We start from the raw sequence: 20,046 nt of genomic DNA, 5'->3' as shown, positions 1-20,046 counted from the left end.
TATGTGATATATTGTTACTAAATAGCAAGTAAGGGAAAATTAAAAGTTTAATATTTGAAAGGCAGAGGGAGGGGAGGAGGAGCAGAAAGGGTTACCTTCACAAACTGGAACTTTTCCAGTCCACGTGCCATCAGATCTACAGACTCTGTGTTCTGACCCTCCTGCTAGGAAGAAGCCTGGCTGACAGGTATAAATCAATGTATAACCAAGTGAAGGGAGATCCATTCCAGCCACATTAGCATGAACTGGAGCCTCTGGTTGTTTACAGCTGTGTGCTACAAAGAAACTGTACATTACTTTTTAGTTGAAATAGTAAAAATATATCAGGAAAAAACAACCACAAACATTTTGACAGGTAGTTAATTAAACAAAATGCATTAGCAACAATTACTTATATGTATATGTTCTTTCTCATCCGAGAGCTCACTAAGCACTTCATGTTTTATAAACTCTGGGCCCAATCCTGAAAGCAGATACATGAAGCAGATCTTTATTCTTATGTGACAGCCCACTGAGTTTGAGCCTCCACCTTTGCAGATTTTATGGAAGGCCCAAACACCATATACATGTATCGATTGCCTTCCACAGCAGTAACAGGCAACCACCCATTGCATAAATTGCAACAATTGCTTAATACCAGGCAGCAACTAAATAAGAGTTTAGAACAGGAAATGAAGAAAAATGGTTCCTAACCTGTTCTGAAACTATTGTTCTTTGAAATATATTGCACATGTCCATTCCACTTCAGTTGTTTGCAAGCCCTAGCATCTGAGATTTTCCCTCAGTGGTACCAACCAGGGTAGCACATTCACCCGCCGCTGCCAAGTGCTGCTGTGCAATGGTATAAAAGGCAGAACTGCTCACAACCCCCCTTTACTCCTTTTTACTAGACTGTTGAGCGATAGCATAATGAAAAGTAGAAGTATGTCCTGAACACCAAGTTACAGCTCTACAAATATTTAGAACAGGCTCTTGAGCGAGAAAGGCTGCAGACCCTGTGTGTGATCTTGCTGAACGTGCTAGCACCCTGTTTGGTGGAGTTACACAGACTGGAAGGTTTCAGAGTAGCAGCAGTGTCAGTCTGTATCTGCAAAAAGAAAAGGAGTACTTGAGGCACTTTAAAGATAGTCTCTAAGGTGCCACAAGTACTCCTATAGACTGGAAGGCACTTCATCCTGTCCGCAATCACCATTACAGTTGGGAGGGAGACTGAAACAGTTTAGTCCTATCCAAGTTAAAGGCTAATGCTCTCCTAGCATCCAATGTGTGGAGTCTCTCCTCGTCCTTATGACCATGAGGCTTAGTGGAGAAAGTTGGTAAGTATATTGTCTGCTTGATGTGGAAGTGAGAAATCACTTTGGTGAGAAATTTGGATGAAGACAGAGATATATCTTATCCATGTAGAAGACAGTGGAGCAGATACCAGATCTCTCAATTCTTCTACTCTCTTTGCAGATGTAATTTCTACCAAAAAAGCTAACTTCATTGACAGATGAAGTAACAAACCGGTAGCCAGTGGTTCAAAGGGTGGACTCGTTAGTGTTGCTAACACCAGGTTTAAGTACCAAGGAAGAATGGGGTCATCTACTTGGGGAGATAACCAGTCCAGAGCCTTCAAAAAAGTGAGTGAGTTACATGGGACTGGAGAAAAGGAAGCTATTACCAGTCGGAGTGTGGAAAGCCAAGATAGCTGCTAAGTGCAGCTGATGGAAATTTCAGGTATAGCATGTGTCGTATTGGATCTTGTAGTGGAGAAACACCTTTTTGTTGATATCAGAGAGAGAAACTTTTCCACTTCAAGTGGTAAGTGTACCTGGTAAAAGTTTTTTGCTATTCAAGAGGGCATTTTGCACATTCCTTGAACAGATCTCCTACTGAAGTGTTTACCACGGAGCATCCAGGCTATAAGGTGAAGGATCTCTGGGTAGAGATGGACAAGGTAACGATGATTCTGAGAGATTAGGTCCAGGTCTGGTGATAGTGTCAATGAAGCTCTGGTAGAGAGGGTCAGTAGCATGGAAAACCAATGCTGGTAAAGCCACGCCAGTGTGAGTATTATGTGAGTGTGGCCATATTTAATTTTTAACACCACCCTGGGTAGGAGTGGAACCAGAAGGTTCAAATACAACAGGAAAGCATCCATCAGAGACCCTGGACTGTGACTGGACAGTGAACAAAACTGATGACACTTCCTGTTTGGTTAGGTTGCCAATAGGTCTATCTGGGTAGCACCCCAGACTTGGAAAATATGTCTGATGGAGAGACCACTTGTGGTGACTGGTGAATGATCTGCTCAATCAGTCTGCAAGAGTGTTCAGGACACCCGTAACATAGAGGGTTTGAGTTTGAACTCTCAGAGGAGTATTGCTTCTTGGCATAGAAGCAACAATCTGACCTCTCTCTTTCTGTTCACCTAGGACATCACTGCCCTGTTGTCCATAACAACTAGTAAACTCCTTCCTTTGATTTGGGTGAGGAAAGTGTGACAAATGGCTAGACAAATGGCTTTGTGAGAGTGGTCCCTGAAAAGGGATTTGGAAGTGGGGAGAAAATGGGGGTAGACATAAATTGAAGGGTATATTCCATGCTGGGACAAAATGAGAGCAGAAGAGGCTGGAAAACTGCAACTGGTAAGCTGTCCTCTACGAGAATGTCAGACTGACTGCTTGGTGTTCCCAGGCTGTTTGGATGAGTTCAGTGGACAAAAAAGGAGACAGAGGTGGTCTCTTCCTGTAACTTTCCCTTTTTCTTCTAGAGTGCTTCCTGGTGACAAGCCATAAAGGAAACATAACAGCAGGACTGCTGTGGATGGAACAACTACTTCTTTGTGAAGGACTGTAAATATCCAAAAACTTGAGGGTAGGCCTAGAGTCGTTTTGGCTATGAAGCTTGTCATCATCTGTTGGGGAAAAAAAGCATTGGCCCCTCAAAAGTGAGATACTGAACGGTTTGTTAGACCTCCTGAAAAAGAACTGATAACTGGTGCCATGAACATCTCTGTATTTTAATGGCTGATGCAGCATCCAATGCATCCTGAGGCAAGATCCTGGCCACCATTTTTTCCTTATCCACTACTGCAAGAAACTTTTTGTTTCAGCTCCTCTACCAGCTTGTCTGTAAATTTTAATATATTGTTCCATAGGGAGAAATTATAAGTAAGGTTCCGTGTTTGTCACAGAGATCACGGAAGTCATGGATTTCTGTGACCTCTGTGACTTCTGCAGCAGCCCAGTGCGGCTGGCCCGAGAGCCCCCTGAGCAGCTCAGGCACCCCCTGGACCAGTCACACTGGCTGCTGCTGGGGCAGTCTTGCCCCCCCCCACTACCACCCAGCAGCAGGGCTGGGGCACGAGGTGGTGCTTACCTGGGGGGGGGGGCTCCCCGGAAGGGTGACAGCAACTCCCCTCCCTCAGCTCCAAGCTCCATGTGCTGCTTCCACCCATAGGTATCGCCCCCACATCTCCCATTGGCTGTGGTTCCCAGCCAATGAGAGCTGCAGAACCGGGGCTTGTGGCAGAACGGAGGCAGCATGTGGAGTAAGGAGCTGGGGTGGCAGCTTCCTAGAACTCCGCCCAGCACCCACGGTGCCCCCTTGAGCACCTGAGCCCCCCCCAGCTGCATCCCCCCATCCTCCCCAGCACCCGTGGCATCCCCTGGGCCACGCACCCCAGCACCTGTGGAGCTTGCCTACCCGCAGCACCTATGCACCCCCCCCAGCACCCGCGGCATCCCCCCAGTACCTGCAGCGCCCCCTGGGCTGCCCCCTTCCAGCACCCACAGCTTCCCCAGTGCCATCCCCACGAGCTGCCGCTTCCCCCCCCCCCAATTTTTTGTCAGGGGTATATAATAAAAGTCATGGACAGGTCACGGGCCGTGAATTTTTGTTTACTGCCCGTGACCTGTCCATGACTTTTTCTAAAAATACCCGTGACTAAAACGTAGCCTTAATCATAAGTTCCAAGCAATGCTAGCTGATTAGAAATCTGGAGCTGTAGTAGAGCTGTCAAACAAACTTTCCTGCTAATAATACCAAACTTCTTTGCATCTTTTGATTTGCAGGTAGATGCCTGCTGACTCTGGCACTCTCTTTTGTTAACAGCTCAGGCCACCAAAGAACGTGATGGTGGGTGTAAAAATGTTAACCCCCCCCCGCATAATACCTCCTCTGATGGAAGATGGCATTTGCCACAATACTTTTGTGGGTCCCAGAACAGTTTTATTTATGGGGAACATCACTTGAGAAGATTCCAAGGTATCAACCAATCTGCGTGAGCTCTCCTGAATTACTTCCACCTGTACATCTACGGAGGAAGACACCCTATTTAAGATGTCCTGGTGAGTTGTGTAATCATATGGGAGGAAACACCAGTCATTACCACCTCGTCAGCCAATGAGGAAGAGGGACACATGGCTGGCTGAGGTGGAGCTTCCCTTTTCTTCCTAAGAGGGATTCACTAAGGCAGATTGAGCTCAGTACCTGGAGCGGCTTCCTGCAGCTCTGCACCACTTTGTGCTGTTTGCTGGAGGATGTAGAGGGGACGGGTTGCGGAGAAGATCTGCAGGCAGGAGGAAATCCCCACAGGTTCCAATACGGTCATTGATATGGCACCAAAACCCAATTTCTTCCCGACTATGGCTCCCTGTTAGCCAACCAATGAAGAAATTCCAGTGGATACCAGGGTGGGGAGAGCGATTGCTTATGTGATGTGGCTGCGACACATAAGATCCAACTTCCAACTCTGGTGATGAACCTGAGTCATTTGACCAGGGAGGTAGGGTGCTTCTTTGTGCCAGGGTAATGTGAAAAGGTCTGGAGAGGACTGCCTTGGCTAAATCATTGCTGGCTTGCCTCTTGGTGATGCCATACAAGGGAGTACCAGAGTGTGCAGAAGTGCCCACAGTACCAGGGGCTGAACTCTAGTAGCTGGCAAATCCCCATGAGTGTCTGCTAGTACTGGGTGAGCTGTCTCTTGAACTGCCAGCAGAGTTTGCACCAAGAGACTCAGTAGATCACATTCTATGTCATATGCTTCAGGCATTGATGGCACAGGAAAAATCTCTGCTAAACTACAGATGATGGCATCACTGAACAGGATGGTGCTCCCTTAGAGGTCAGTCTGAACAGCACAAGTACTGGTGTAAAAGTTGACAACCTTCTCTCCCCCGAGGTGCAGTCTGCACAGGGGAGTGCCTTGACACCGAGTGCACTCTACCCTCCTTCCCAGCTTATTTGCTGGTCTCTGGTGCTGGGGACCTTGATCTGCTTGACGATGGATCCCTTGATACAGTCTCCCGCTGCTTCTTCTTTGGTACTAGATAAGGAGATTTGTTCAAAGACTCTGCCATGACAGAAGTACTGCTGTTAACTGAAGGAGAGGCATCCAGTACTTGACCCGAATAGGAAGGCTCCAAGGGTGGCTGCTGGGGGTTGCCTGTGCAAGAAAGTGCTTTAGTCTGACCTCCCTATCCCTTTTAATTCTGGGCTTAAAGTTCCTTCATCTTTGGCACGTGTCCCTGACGTGGGCTTCTCTTAAGCACTGCAGGCACCTGGAGAGCAAGTCACTGACTGGCATCAGCTTCTTGCAGCCATCACAAGGTTTGAAGTCCAGAAACCAGAGCATGCTCCAGCACCAGGCATTGGTATCCAGAACAGGCATGAACTGAAGTGTACACTGAGTACACTATTTTTTTTTAAAAAGGAAACCTACAAGTAGAAAACTATGAACTATTAACAAATACCAGCTATATTTAATAGAAATGCTAAAGCCTTGACTACATTGTCACTTTACAGCCCTGAAACTTTCTTGCTCAAGGGTCTGAAAAAACACTCTCCTGAGCGTGGCAAATTTCAGTGCTGTACAGTGGCAGCATAGACAGTGCACCAGCACTGGGAGCTATTCCCCTTGTGGGGGTGGTTTCTTCAGAGCGCAGGGAGAGCTCTCTCTCTGGAGCCGCACCTACACCACCACGTTAAAGCTCTGCTACGGCAGTGCTTTAATGTTGCTAGTGAAGACAAGTGCGTCCATCTTTCTTAGGGAAACACTTGCAGTAGGTAGGTAGAACACTCTGATAACCATCACAGGCAGTAAGAAGGAATTGAAAAAGGTTGGGGGTGGCTCTGCCCTTTATACCATCATGGAGCAGCATGAGACAGCACCGGGAGCACGCTAAGGGGTAAATCCCTGTTGCTAGTACATGGTGTGCACAAACACCCAAAGTGGAATGGACATGTGCAATCACTCAAAGAAAAATAATGAGTCACCCTGAAGTTACAAGGAGTAATTTTAGGTAAAACAGACTGTAATTATCCTGGGTAGAAATTACCCAGAATGACTCTTAATGAACCTACTTTTGAGAAAAACATCTTGGTACAGATGTCTGAAACATTAGTTTTACACTGGATCCAAAACATGGCACCTTCAACAGAAGAGTGCCCCCTTTCATTGCAGTTGAGCACTGATTCAGCACTCAGAGGGAAGAGTGTCACCTACTGAATCACTAACACAAGTCACAGAGCAACCTTGCATGCTCCCATCCATGTAATGTTTGGTTCTCATCCTGCTGATCTTATGTTATGAGTTATGACATATCTTATGACCATCGCAGATGGCATGTTTTCAGGCTGTTTGTAGAACTGGAAGGCATTACTTGTGACATTACAGTATAAATGAATCAGCACTACAAGACAATAGTTTGCATAAGTCTTAAGAGAATGCATAGTCGCCTAGGACAGAAACAGCTTCCCTGACTTAGAAAGAACTTCCTCTCTCTTTCAGATATGACTAATTATTGTTACCTTAACAAATTACCACACTGCCCTTTTTCAAAGTATCAGCACTGGGTACTAGGAAAGCAGTGCAAACAATTTCTTACTATTAATACTGGAGCATATGCTTTGAAACCTCAGACAAAACTTAGTGGCCTTGATGTTCCACTTGGATGAAGTGCAGAGGGGGCTACTCCCTGATTCAGGGCTGCCCATCCCCAGTGCAATTTAGGGCAGCACAGAGTTTTACCATGATCCCTTTTCCTTTCCTCTACCCCTCCTGCAGCCACACTCTCACCCTCGCTCATTTATCTGATAAAGTAGCATTGTATCCAATCAACTATAAACAATAATAAACAGAGCTTTGGTTTTCCTATGTCTATAACGGCTTGTAGAACTGTGAAAGATTAAAATCACATGAATATGGATAAATTGAGTAAAATATTATTTTAATCTTTCACAGTTCTACAAACCGTTATAGACATAGGAAAACCAAAACTTAGTTTATTATTGTTCACTACTTTTCAACAATATAGTACATTGAAGTTAATTTAAGAAACCTATCATGGGTAACTATTTCCATCCAAGACTAACAGAAAAATATTTATCCCCATTACTTACGTATACATTCTGGCTGAATCCCACTCCACGTAAGATCAGGGAGGCAAGTTCGGGTTGTAGAACCTTGGAGAAGGTGTCCTTTTTTACATTGAAATTGAACAACATTTCCCACCTAATGAAAAAGTGAAAGTACAATGATGTTATCACAAGGAAATATAAATTGTTCCACAATCAATAGGGAAAACTCCTACACAGAATGCAGGATGGATAAGATGAGCTGTGAAGTCCTTTCAAGAGCTGGGCAGAAAAAGGAAATTCCATTCTGTGGAGGATTTGGTACTTTGGAAGTAAACCCTCAAATGTCAGAAATCTCAGTGAAAGGGAATGGAGCCCTAACTCTGGGACAGTTTATGTAGTGGGATCTTGGAAGCCGTGGAAGCTCTGGCTGCCAAAGGGCTGCGAGCCTGGGAGCCCAGACTGCCAAGGAATCACAAACTGGGAGCCAGCCCTTCCAGGCTCTCATCTCCTTGTCACATTGTCAGGGGCTGCCACGGATTTCGGTCAGTGTGCTGGCAGGAAATCAGGCAGGTTTTGAAACCTTTGTGGCAGTGGGTTTCATTGAAACTTCTTTGAAATTGAACCATTATGTCAAATGTTTCTGTTGGAAGGAATCAGCAAATTCTGATGAAAAATGTTTCACTGGAATTTCTCTGACCAGCTCTAGTTCCTTCTGACTCAAGCCTCCATGGTTCAAGCATTTTCTTTTAGCTTTGAGCTCTATGGTGTTTAACTTTACTCTCTCACTACAAGAAGAGAAAAAAAAATCCATATGTTTAATAGATAACAATGTGAATACATGAAAATCTACACTCTTAACTCCTCGAGCTCATCATTTGTTTAGGCTTGGAATGGATAATTTGAAAAAAAAAAGGAAAGGATTCTTTGCAAGTGAAGCAAAAATAGTGTCTGAATGCTCGCAGTATCATCGCTTTTGAATACACTAAGTACAGGGCCATTTATTATACACTGAGAATTGTTAACTCATATACACTTGTGCTTAAACATCTTTAGATACAGACGTCACAGGTCAAATGTGCCATCTAGTGAGCTGTGTATCTTTTGATGCATGTTTGAAGGAGAGGTTGTTGAGTTTGCACTAACTTTCCATAGCACAGTGCATTCACATTTTTTTTTAAATTTTGATTAAGTTTAAAAGGCTTGATAAAAGTTCTTGATCCCCAAAAGGTAAAATATGCACATCTTTCGTAACAACTGAATCCCGTTAACCATAGTGCTTCACTACTATAAACAATTATTCGAAACTTTATAGTACAATTCCATTTCAGCTCAGTATTCTCATCATGGTGAAATGTAATAATAACCCATGAGCTATGCATAGTACTTGTATGTGAATTAATAGAAACTTTTTTTTCCTTTACAACATCCACTGGACTATATAATTACTTTAAAGAGATGCAGCAAATCAGGTTTTCATAATGAAATACATACTAGGAAAACACTATTGACAGTTATTGAAATTACATTGAATTGCAATATTAATGCTCTTTTATCTGATAAACTAGCATTGAATCCAATCAACTATACTAGATTGCTTGGCAATACGTGTTACTCTTATAACAGATTAGTGGACATCAGCTCTCCATTTCTTCAAATGAACAGTTTTGAACCAAGGTTTCTTCTATACCTGTTCTATTTATTTGATATCTGTCAATCAAACAATATTTTGGCATTCTGGTTATGAAGCAAACATCCTTTTGCTCCTGCTCCAGCCACCAAATCAATACCACTGTGTTAAACACATTTGTAACATTTCAATGCAAATGACATATGAATCTACTTATTCTCCTCTTTGTTTCAGAAACATTCTTTTGAAGAGGAATCAACAATTTTCTATGAAGGAAAGAGCTGGATACATCCCTTTCCCCCTTTACTTTCACCCATATTTTGCACGTAAACACAGTGGCATAATTTTTGAGATGCTGAGTAGAGGAAATTCCACTGGCTCCCACAGAAAGCAAGGAGAGTTACATATCAGGCTGCTTAGGGATCCAATATGAAAATATTGGACTAAGTAACTTGTTCAAGATCAAGAATCAATGACAAATCATGTAAACACTCAGGCTGAAAAAGGAGGTGCTGTCGTCATCATGAATAGGTCAGAATATGAACAAGAGGCTGCTCGGCAGCTCTCCAACAGCACTTTCTACAAGCCATTACCCTCTGATCCCACTGAGGGTTACCAAAAGAAACTACACCATTTGCTCAAGAAACTCCCTGAAAAAGCACAAGAACAAATCCACATAGTCACACCCCTAGAACACTGACCAGGGGTATTCTATCTGCTACCCAAGATCCATAAACCTGGAAATCCTGGATGCCCCATCATCTCAGGCATTGGCACCCTGACAGCAGGATTGTCTGGCTATGTAGACTCCCTCCTCAGGTCCTATGCTACCAGCACTCCCAGCTATCTTTGAGACACCACTGACTTTCTGAGGAAACTACAATCGATTGGTGATCTTCCTGAAAACACCATCCTAGCAACGATGGATGTAGAGGCCCTCTACACCAACATTCCACACAAAGATGGACTACAGGCCGTCAGGAACAGTATCCCCGATAATGTCACGGCAAACCTGGTGGCTGACCTTTGTGACTTTGTCCTCACCCATAACTATTTCACATTTGGGGACAATGTATACCTTCAAATCAGCGGCACTGCTATGGGTACCCGCATGGCCCCACAGTATGCCAACATTTTTATGGCTGACTTAGAACAACGCTTCCTCAGCTCTCATCTCCTAACACCCCTACTCTACTTGCGCTACATTGATGACATCCTCATCATCTGGACTCATGGAAAAGAAGCCCTTGAGGAATTCCACCAGGATTTCAACAATTTCCATTGCACCATCAACCTCAGCCTGGACCAGTCCACACAAGAGATCCACTTTCTGGACACTATGGTGCTAATAAGCTATGGTCACATAAACACCACCCTATACTGGAAACCTACTGACCGCAATGCTTACTTACATGCCTCCAGCTTTCATCCAGACCACACCACATGATCCATTGTCTACAGCCAAGCTCTACGATACAACCGCATTTGCTCCAGTCCCTCAGGCAGAGACAAACACCTACAAGATCGCTATCAAGCATTCTTACAAACTCCTGAAGTGAAGAAACAGATTGACAGAGTCAGAAGAGTAACCAGAAGTTACCTACTACAGGACAGGCCCAACAAAGAAAATAACAGAACACCATTAGCCATCACCTTCAGCCCCCAACTAAAACCTCTCCAATGCATCATCAAGGATCTACAACCTATCCTGAAGGACGACCCATCACTCTCACAGATCTTGGGAGACAGGCCAGTCCTTGCTTACAGACAGCCCCCCAACCTGAAGCAAATACTCACCAGCAACCACACACCACACAGCAAAAACACTAACCCAGAAACCATCCTTGCAACAAAGCCTGTTGCCAACTGTGTCCACATATCTATTCAGGGGACACCATCATAGGGCCTAATCACATCAGCCACACTATCAGAGGCACGTTCACCTGCACATCTACCAATGTGATATATGCCATCATGTGCCAGCAATGCCCCTCTGCCATGTACATTGGCCAAACTGGACAGTCTCTACACAAAAAAATAAATGGACACAAATCAGACGTTAAGAATTATAACATTCAAAAACCAGTCGGAGAACACTTCAATCTCTTCGGTCACTCGATTACAGACCTAAAAGTGGCAATTCTTCAACAAAAAAACTTCAAAAACAGACTCCAACGAGAGACTGCTGAATTGGAATTAATTTGCAAACTGGATACAATTAACTTAAGGCTTGAATAAAGACTGTCAGTGGATGTGTCATTACACAAAGTAAAACTATTTCCCCATGTTTATTTCTCCCCCACTGTTCCTCACACATTCTTGTCAACTACGGGAAATGGCCCACCTTTATTATCACTACGAAAGGTTCTCCCGCTCCTCCTCCCCCCCACTCTCCTGCTGGTAATAGCTCACCTTACCTGATCACTCTCCTTACAGTGTGTATGGTAACACCCATTGTTTCATGTTCTCTGTGTATATAAATCTCCCCACTGTATTTTCCACTGCTTGCATCCGATGAAGTGAGCTGTAGCTCACGAAAGCCTATGCTCAAATAAGTTTGTTAGTCTCTAAGGTGCCACAAGTACTCCTTTTCTTTTTGCGGATACAGACTAACATGGCTGCTACTCTGAAACCTATCAGGAATTCTATCCACTTTATGCTCCATAGTAATCTTCAATCAACATTCTAATATAGAAAATCAGAAAGAGTCATACAAAAAGTGAAAACTAGGTCAAATGACAAAGGATAAATATTAAAAAAAAAACAGCACAAGCATGTAGGGACAAAATTTGAAAGGCCAAGGGACAAAATATGATTAAAGGGTAACAATAAAACATTTTGCAAATACATTAGAAGCAAGAGGAAGACCAAGAACAGGGTAAGCTCATTACTCAATGAGGAGGGAAAGACAATTACTGAAAATACAGCACTGATCAAAGTGTTAAATTCCCTTTTTGTTTTAGTTTTCACCAAGAACTGATCAGATGACTAATACAGTGAACATTAGTGTATATGGGGTATGATCTTAGGCTAAAATAGGGTAAGAACAAGTTAAAAATTACTTAGGCAAGTTAGATGCCTTCAAGTCACCAGGGCCTGGTGAAATATATCCTAGAACACTTAAGGAACTAGCTGAAGAGATCTCTGAGCCATTAGCAATTCTTGTTGAGAACTTGTGGAAGACAGGAGAGATCTCAGAGGACTAGAAAAAGGCAAATATAGTACCTATCTATAAAAAAGAGGAATAAGGACAACCCAGGGAATTATAAACTAGTCATCTTAAATTCACTTCCCGGAGAGATAACAGAGCAAATAATTAAACAATCAATTTGTAAGCACATGGAAGATAATAAGGAGAAAAGTAACAGTCAGTATGGATTTGTCAAGAACAAATCATGTCAAACCAAGTTAATATCCTCCTTTGACAGGGTAACAAGTCTTGTGGATAGGGGGTAAGCAGTAGATCTATTTTGACTTTAGTAAGGCTTTTGATACTGTCTCACATGACATTTTCAAAAATAAACTAGGGAAATACAGTCTAGATGAACCTATATTAGGTGGGTACACAACTGATTGGAAAATCATACTCAGAGTGTAGTTATCAATGGTTCACAGTCAAACTGGAAGGGTGTATCAACAGGGGTCCTGCAGGGATCTGTCCTTGGTCCAGTCCTGTTCAATATCTTCATCAGTGATTTGGATAATGGCATAGAGAGTACACTTATAAAGTTTGTGGGCTGGGAGGGGTTGGAATTGCTTTGGAGGATATGAGTTGAATGCAAAATGATCTTGATGAACTGGAGAAAAGGCCTGAAACACACAGGATGAAATTCAATAAGGACAAATGCAAAGTATTCCACTTAGGAAGGAACAATCAACTTCACAAATTCAAAATGGGAAATGATTAATAGGAAGGAGTCCTGCAAAAAATGATCTGAGGTTACAATGGTTTAGACACTAAATATGAGTCAACAATGTAATACCATTGAAAAAATAAAAGTGAACGTCAGTAGCAGGAGTGTTGTAAGCAAGTCATGAAACGTAATTCTTCTGCTCTACTCAGCACTGATAATGCCTCAGATGGAGTACTGTGTCCAGTGCCAGCACCCATACTTCAGGAAAGATGTAGAATCTGGAGAAAACCCAGAGGAGAGCCACAAAAAGGATTAAAGGTCTAGAAAACATGACCTGTGAGGAAAGACTGAAAAAAATGGGTTTGTGTAGTCTTCGGAAAAGAAGACTGAAAGGGGAACACAATAAAAGTTTTCAAGTACATAAAAGAGGAGGGTGATAAATTGTTTTCCTTATCTATGAAGGACTGGACAAGAAGTAATGGGTTCAGATTGCAGCAAGGGAGATATGGTTAGACAGTAGGGAAAATGGCTTAGCTGTAAAGGTAGTTACACTGGAACAAATTACCTAGTGAGGTTGTGGAACAGCTGTCATTGGAGTTTTTAAGAACAGGTTAGACAAAGACCTGTCAGGGACAGTGATCCTTAGCCCTGCCTCAGTGCAGAGGACTGGGATAGCTGAACTATCGAGGTCCCTTCCAGTCCTAGATTTGTATGATTCTATTATTTCAAGTTCTGTACAATGTAGTCCTGCTCAAACCAGAGATGTGCAAACAGGAAGTTGGTCCTTAAGGAATGCCTGAAGAGTCATACCCATTGGGTTTGACTGCAGCAAAAATCCTGGGTCTCCAAGATCTAGAGGAACACTGGCAAAGGAAACTCACTCATACTGTGGCTTCTGCCTTTATCCCAAGGCTGCATCTCCTGCCTACCACCCAGTTCCTCAGGCATCAACTCCCCCCCAAGCAGTGATTGGCTCAAAGGCAAAGGAACTGGAGATTGTGTGGGGCTGTGGAAATTCCTCTCCTTTGAAGCTGGCAGTGCACCACAGCACTGCCCCCCATTCAAAAGTACAAGCCCCCATCCTGCAGCAGCACCTTGCTCACCATCTAGGAGCATCAGCTTTCCTATGCCACAAATCCCTGATCCCAGAATATGAAACTGAAATGCTTAAACTGCTAACATAAATATTGTGAAAATTCCTGTTCATAACATTCACAAAATTTTTCCACTAAACATTTTTTCTACTAAAAATGCTAAAAACCCTCTTTTTTTTATCCTGATACAGTAGCAACACATGAAAATATTTCTGCATTGTTCTCCTTTTTTATTTTAAACTGCACTATTGGGCTAATTTTATACCCAGACTCTGCATCACTGATTTCTTCTCCACTGGGAAATCAAGCTGCAAAGCACTGGATATCTGCTACCACTCAGCAAAGGGGTGATGCTCATCTCAGAAGAAGGTGTATAAATATTAACCATTCCCAACCATAACCAAGTTTACTAATAATACATTTTCAAAATGGGAGGCATGAGCTATGAGAACAATTGTTACTGAAACACACACACTTCTATCTGAGATTGCAGTAAATTCACTTCACTAAGAGTAGCAGAAGTTTTGGTTAGTCATGGTAAAACCAGTTCAGATAAAGTAACAACTGACAAAAAGCATTTGCTTAGAGTTCTATCTGAATTTTTATGAGTGCTGGAAAGGAAAGGAGAACTATTTTTTTTCAGTGTGATTCTACCCGTCTTTATTCTTGGTCCTCCAGTCGCCAGATTATACCAGGATATTGAATGGGTTTTCTCTTCCCAAAAAATCTGGGTTGTAAGTGGATGTGGCTAGAGTCAGATGCAGGGGAATAGGAACTGAAACAAAGTGTTCTTTTGGTGAGTAGGGTGGTGGGTTTCCAGCTGTAGGGGAGGCAGATAAAGCAGGTACTGCTGTATATGGGCGATGGCTGCATTAAAGTTTGTTGGTTTTTTGGACAATCTGGTGTCACATCATTCCTTCTAATGATCCTTATGTTACAATATGTTGTAGAGAGGACTTAATAATGTAAGGAACTTCCAGTGGGAGGTCATTCACTCTAAACTGACTAAAGGACATAGAGCAGTGGTGGGCAACCTGCGACCCACGGGCCGCATGCGGCTCATCAGGGAAATCTGATTGCGGACTACGAGACATTTTGCCGACTTTGACCACCTACAGGCATGGCCCCCTGCAGTTCCCAGTGGCCATGGTTTGCCGTTCCTGGCCAATGGGAGCTGCAGGAAGTGGTGGGCCACAGGGACATGCTGGCTGGGAACGGTGAACGGCAGCAAAGGGGAGAGAGGTTGTGCCTGTGGACGGGCAATGTCAGCAAAATGTCTTGCGGCCCACAATCAGATTACCCTGATGGGCCGCGGGCCGCAGGTTGCCCACCACTGACAGAGTCTAGTGTGTGTCTTGCTCATACCACAGTCTCAGCTCATACTACAAGTTTTGCTTGCAGTTGTTGGTGGTCAGACCAGAATGGGACATTCTGAATAGGACATTAATGAGATGCCCAGTATCCATTCATTGGCAGGCAATGGGATCTAATAACTACCTGTGTAAAACTCATGGTTCCTCACTTTACAAGTTAAAATGTTTTCTCTATCAGCCACCCCTGCAAACTAGAGTGAAGCTCTGTTCTTTCTTTCTTGCTTGTCTGCACCAGAAATAAAGATTAGCCACTTAGAACAGAGTTAACTATTCTTCACAATCATGTGCAAACTAGAGCAGAAGCCATCTCACTCTATCCTCTCTTAGTTGAATGGAAGTAAAACGTGGGAAAATCTTATTTTCATCACTAACTGGTAGATATGACTTTCAGGAAACAGATCTATTGAGTAAGAAGGTGCATCTTTAGAGTCATTATTCTGACCACAAAGGGACTTAAAGCAGTCTTTTCATACTAAACATCTGTTATTTATTGTAGAGCTCTGTATTTTTTTTTAACAAACAAAAGCAATAAAAGGTTATATTTTTGGAAGGCAAGTATGCCTGGATTTAAGGGATGGTTGGTGTGCATTCCCCAGGGTGTCTGATGTATCAGCTCTTTTGCTCAATTAACATTTGGCCATTCTTTTGGAAGTGAAATAAAATGCACCTCTTGATGCCCTAGCTGAATCCTAGCTGAAAACCTACATGGTTATAAAGGCTCTCTCAGAAAAACAGGGTTGCTCAAAGTAGTGGTAATGGCACTTTCACCACTACATCACTTCTACTAATCCAGTCCAGTACCATAGGCATAAAAGTCTTTGCTACTAAATAAACACAATTATTGGTCTCTGTGAAATAAGTTTGTAGTCTTAGTTCCCTGTGAATGTGTGTGCACATCACATAATCTCACACAATTTGCATCCTTGTTGGAAGTTAAAGGCTGAGAATGAACTATTCTTTCACTGCTCCAGATCAAGATTGGGGCATAGTGGTGGGGGAAGACTTGGAGGTGTACACATGGCTGTCCATACTATACAGCACTTATCTTGAAATAAACAGGTTTTCATTCTACAGTGCTATCAAATTATAGCTTTATAAGCACTAAATTCACAGAAGAAGAAAGTTTACAAGGTTTTCCCTTATCTTCATATTGAATATCATATGGCGCATCATAAAACAGACCCAAGAGCTAATACAAGGATACTAGGGGTGTAATGTGGCTATTTTTCTTTCTAAATACAGTTTGCACTTTGGCTCCCTTCAAGCTTTAACATGCAGGAAACTTGCTGAATTTCCACAAAAACCTAAATTGGAAAAAAAATAGAACTACAGAGCCTCGCATGCAAGACAGATTGTTCTAAATAAATCCTTGCTTCATTTCAGCAGTGTGGTGCGCTATAATGGCTTATGGCCAATGTGCTATAAACAATTTCCTATGTTACTAGCAATATCTCTGAACAAATATTTCAAACCCACAGTTCATTTCAAAGAAGCAATTTATTTTTCAAGCTTATAGATGAAGTTGCTATATAGTGACACAAAGGTATTTTGTCTTTGTAAAATCTCCTTGATATAATATACTGTGTTCAGAATAAATTTGCTACATAACAAAATATTGGAATGAATGATAATATCCTAAAAGCAGGTACACATCCCAATTATACCATATGATACCATTTATTTACATTCTGTGGCTGGTATCTGAAGTAGGGCTGAGCTAGCATTTTTGATGCACATCTGCTTAACTTAATATGCAAGGGCCAAATACTGATACCCTTACTCAATTTCTGTCTAACCTTTCCTCTGGAAAACTCCAACTAGCATCATTACATTGTGATGTGGGGATAGCATGTATGCTGTGATCTAGAAGAGACCCACACTGTGCATAGACCCTATCTTTGGGACCTGGGAAAGCAGGCAGGTAGTGGCTTTTTTGTAGGCACAGATTATAAAATGCAAAGTCTGGAGATCACTTCAAAACAGCAAAGTGGGGAGGTCAGGGCTGGATAATTCTCTGTGTAGCCAGCTTAAAAGAGCCTGATCTTGGAGTTCTGGTGACAGAAAAGGACTGGCCAGGCAGGGAAGTGGATAGCTAGGAAGAAATTGGCACTGTGGAAACCCATAACTAGGGGTTAGCATTGCCAAGAGGCCATGCCATGTTCATTCTGTGTAATCTGACACCCAACAACCAGAGGGTGGAAGGTGTTCTACGTTGGGGTTTTACATTCAGCCTCAGACCTAAACTTTCTCCGTGTATGTGAGATCTTAATTAGAAGCTGCACAATGAAGTATGCAACTTGGTTCTACTAGTGTTAACTGGTGACACTGTATATGTACAAATTGTGCAGAACATCTACTATTTTAGAAGCAGAACTTTATCTGACAAAAACTCTTCATTATTCACTTGCTAAAACTTCAAAGTGCTCTGCCTAATCCTCCATAACTGTGTGTGCAGTTGGTTCCAGGACATTAGAGAGACAAGGTACGTGAAGAAGGGCTGTGTGTACCTTGAAAGCTTGTATCACCAACAGAAGTTGGGCCAATAAAATATACTACTTCACTCACTGTGTCTCTCTAATTATCCATAAAGTCTTCCTACATATTATTAGATATGGTGCTAGATGTTGATTGTCTTTCTGCCAAGATCTGGTCTGTTGCGTTTTGGATTTAGATTTGGATTCTTCTTTATCCTTCCCCTATGTTTAGCCAGAGTGGCCAAGGCAGTGTTATCTTAGTTTTTCCTTCCCCACTAGGCATCAGAGAAAGGAGCTACCTCCTAACCCTTCCCCTTAAGCAGAAGAAGGAGTGCTGCAGTTCCTACAGGGAAAGAGAGTACTAAACACTGCTGAAGTGCATTTACAGCGTTGCCCTATTAATCTGCAAGGCACTTAGAACTTTGGGGATCAAAGTTGTAAATCATGTCAATAGCTACATTTGTTTTAGAAACTATGTATCAGTTGACAATATGCCTGTTTATTTGAAGAGTTGTATGCTGGATGCTAATGATGCTTCCATTCACCAGAGGAAAAACAAAAAACAAAAACAAAAATCTAGAGGGATCAGACTGGCCTGTCAGAATGTAAGACAGATGATTAACATATCAGACAAATGGCCCTAGGGAATTTGACAACAAAATTACAGAAAATGGCAATGCAATGAATATAATAAGCACGTTCTAACGTAGCATTTTGTTGTCTCAAAAGCATGCACGAATCGTCTATGTACTGTATTCTTTAAAGAATGTTGAGACTGATTCTCTTTTCACTTAAATTCATTTTACACTGGCATCTCTCCTGATATATTTTGGTGTGAGCAAGAGGAAAATTGGCTTGACTATAACTGTTTTATCATATCATTATCAAAATGTGGGCCAAATCCTGACATCCTTACTCAGTTTACTCAATCCTTACCTAGGAAATATCCCACTGAAATCAATGATAATTTTGCTGATTAAAAACTGACCTTCAATTTCAGGTTTTGGTGCTATATTAGTATTTCCTCAATATAAGAAAAACTAAGGGTATGTCTACACTAGCAGAGTTACATCGCTGGCAGTTACATCACTGCTCAGAGACGCTGAAGGGAAAGCACTGTTGTGTGTTTACACTGTCAGCTGCCTGCACAAAAGCATGTTGACACTTGCGGCACTTTCACTGGTATTCAGAATGGTGCACTCTGGGCAGCTGTCCCACAGAGCATCTCTTCCTTTTCTGCCGCAAAAGTTGTGGGAAGGTGGAGAGGGTCATGGGACATCCTAGGTCCTGTCCCAATGCCCTGTGATACATTGCTTCGCATCCCAGCAATCCATGTGCTTCCATCCGCATTTGGCACCATCTTTCAATGGTTGGTGTAGTGCATCTTCTGCCTCTTTGGTCTCCAGGAATGGATCCTGCACTATTGACCAATATGCTGCTCGCTCTCACTAACAAGTCACAAGTGGAAGAGGAGTTATTCCTTAAACTACAAAGGCAAGAAGAGTGTGACATTGATCTCGCCAAGTGTAGCAGCTATGACACGAGATTGCTTGTGGCATTCACGGAGGTGCTGACCACAGTGGAACGCTGCTTTTGGGCTCAGGAAACAAGCACTTAGTGGTGGGATCACACTGTCATGCACGTCTGGGATAACGAGCAGTGGCCGCAGAACTTTCGGATGAGGAAAGTCACATTCATGGGACTGTGTGATGAGCTCGCCCCAGTGCTGCGGTACAAGGACATGAGAAAGAGAGCTGTCCAGCTGTTGGAGAAGCGCATGGCAATTGCACTGTAGAAGCTGGCTATTCCAGATGGCTACCGATCAGTCACTAACCAGTTCAGAGTGGAAAAGTTGACCATTGGACTTGTGTTGACGGACGTGTGCAGGGCCATTAATCATATCCTGCTCCAAAAGACCGTGACTCTGGGCAACGTGTGTGACATTGTAGATTCCTTTTCACAAATGGGCTTCCCTAACTGTGGGGCGGCGATAGATGGCCCACATATTTCAATTCTGGCACCAGACCACCTAGCCACCGAGTACTTTAATTGGAAGAGGTATTTCTCTGTGGTTCTCTAGGTGCTTGTGGATTACGGTGGGAATTTCATAGACATTAACACAGGCTGATCTGGAAAGGTGCATGACACACACACATCTTTCTGAACACTGGCCTGTTCAGGAAGCTACAATCAGGGACTTTCTTCCTGGACCAGAAGTTCACCATAGGGGAAGTCGAAATGCCTATTGTGATCCTGGGAGACCCTGCCTACCCCTTAATG

General features: G+C 42.9%; 1 protein-coding gene across 2 annotated transcripts in view; it reads right to left on the bottom strand.

Annotated features, from left to right (window-relative positions):
- Positions 1–20,046, bottom strand: part of CSMD3 (CUB and Sushi multiple domains 3) — a 1,240,207-nt gene that overhangs the window by 25,773 nt on the left and 1,194,388 nt on the right. For both annotated transcript variants that reach the window (XM_084620231.1, XM_084620232.1), the window contains 2 exons: positions 7,387–7,498; positions 96–275 (listed from right to left, as the gene is read on the bottom strand). In XM_084620231.1, coding sequence (XP_084476357.1) covers positions 96–275; positions 7,387–7,498 — 292 coding nt within the window. The remainder of the gene's footprint in view (positions 1–95; positions 276–7,386; positions 7,499–20,046) is intronic.

This window comes from Lepidochelys olivacea, assembly GCF_965140295.1.
Source record: "Lepidochelys olivacea isolate rLepOli2 genome assembly, chromosome: 2".
NCBI lineage: Eukaryota > Metazoa > Chordata > Testudines > Cheloniidae > Lepidochelys > Lepidochelys olivacea.
Note: the sequence above shows the minus strand (reverse complement) of the source record. Positions and strands in the feature narration are given on the sequence as shown.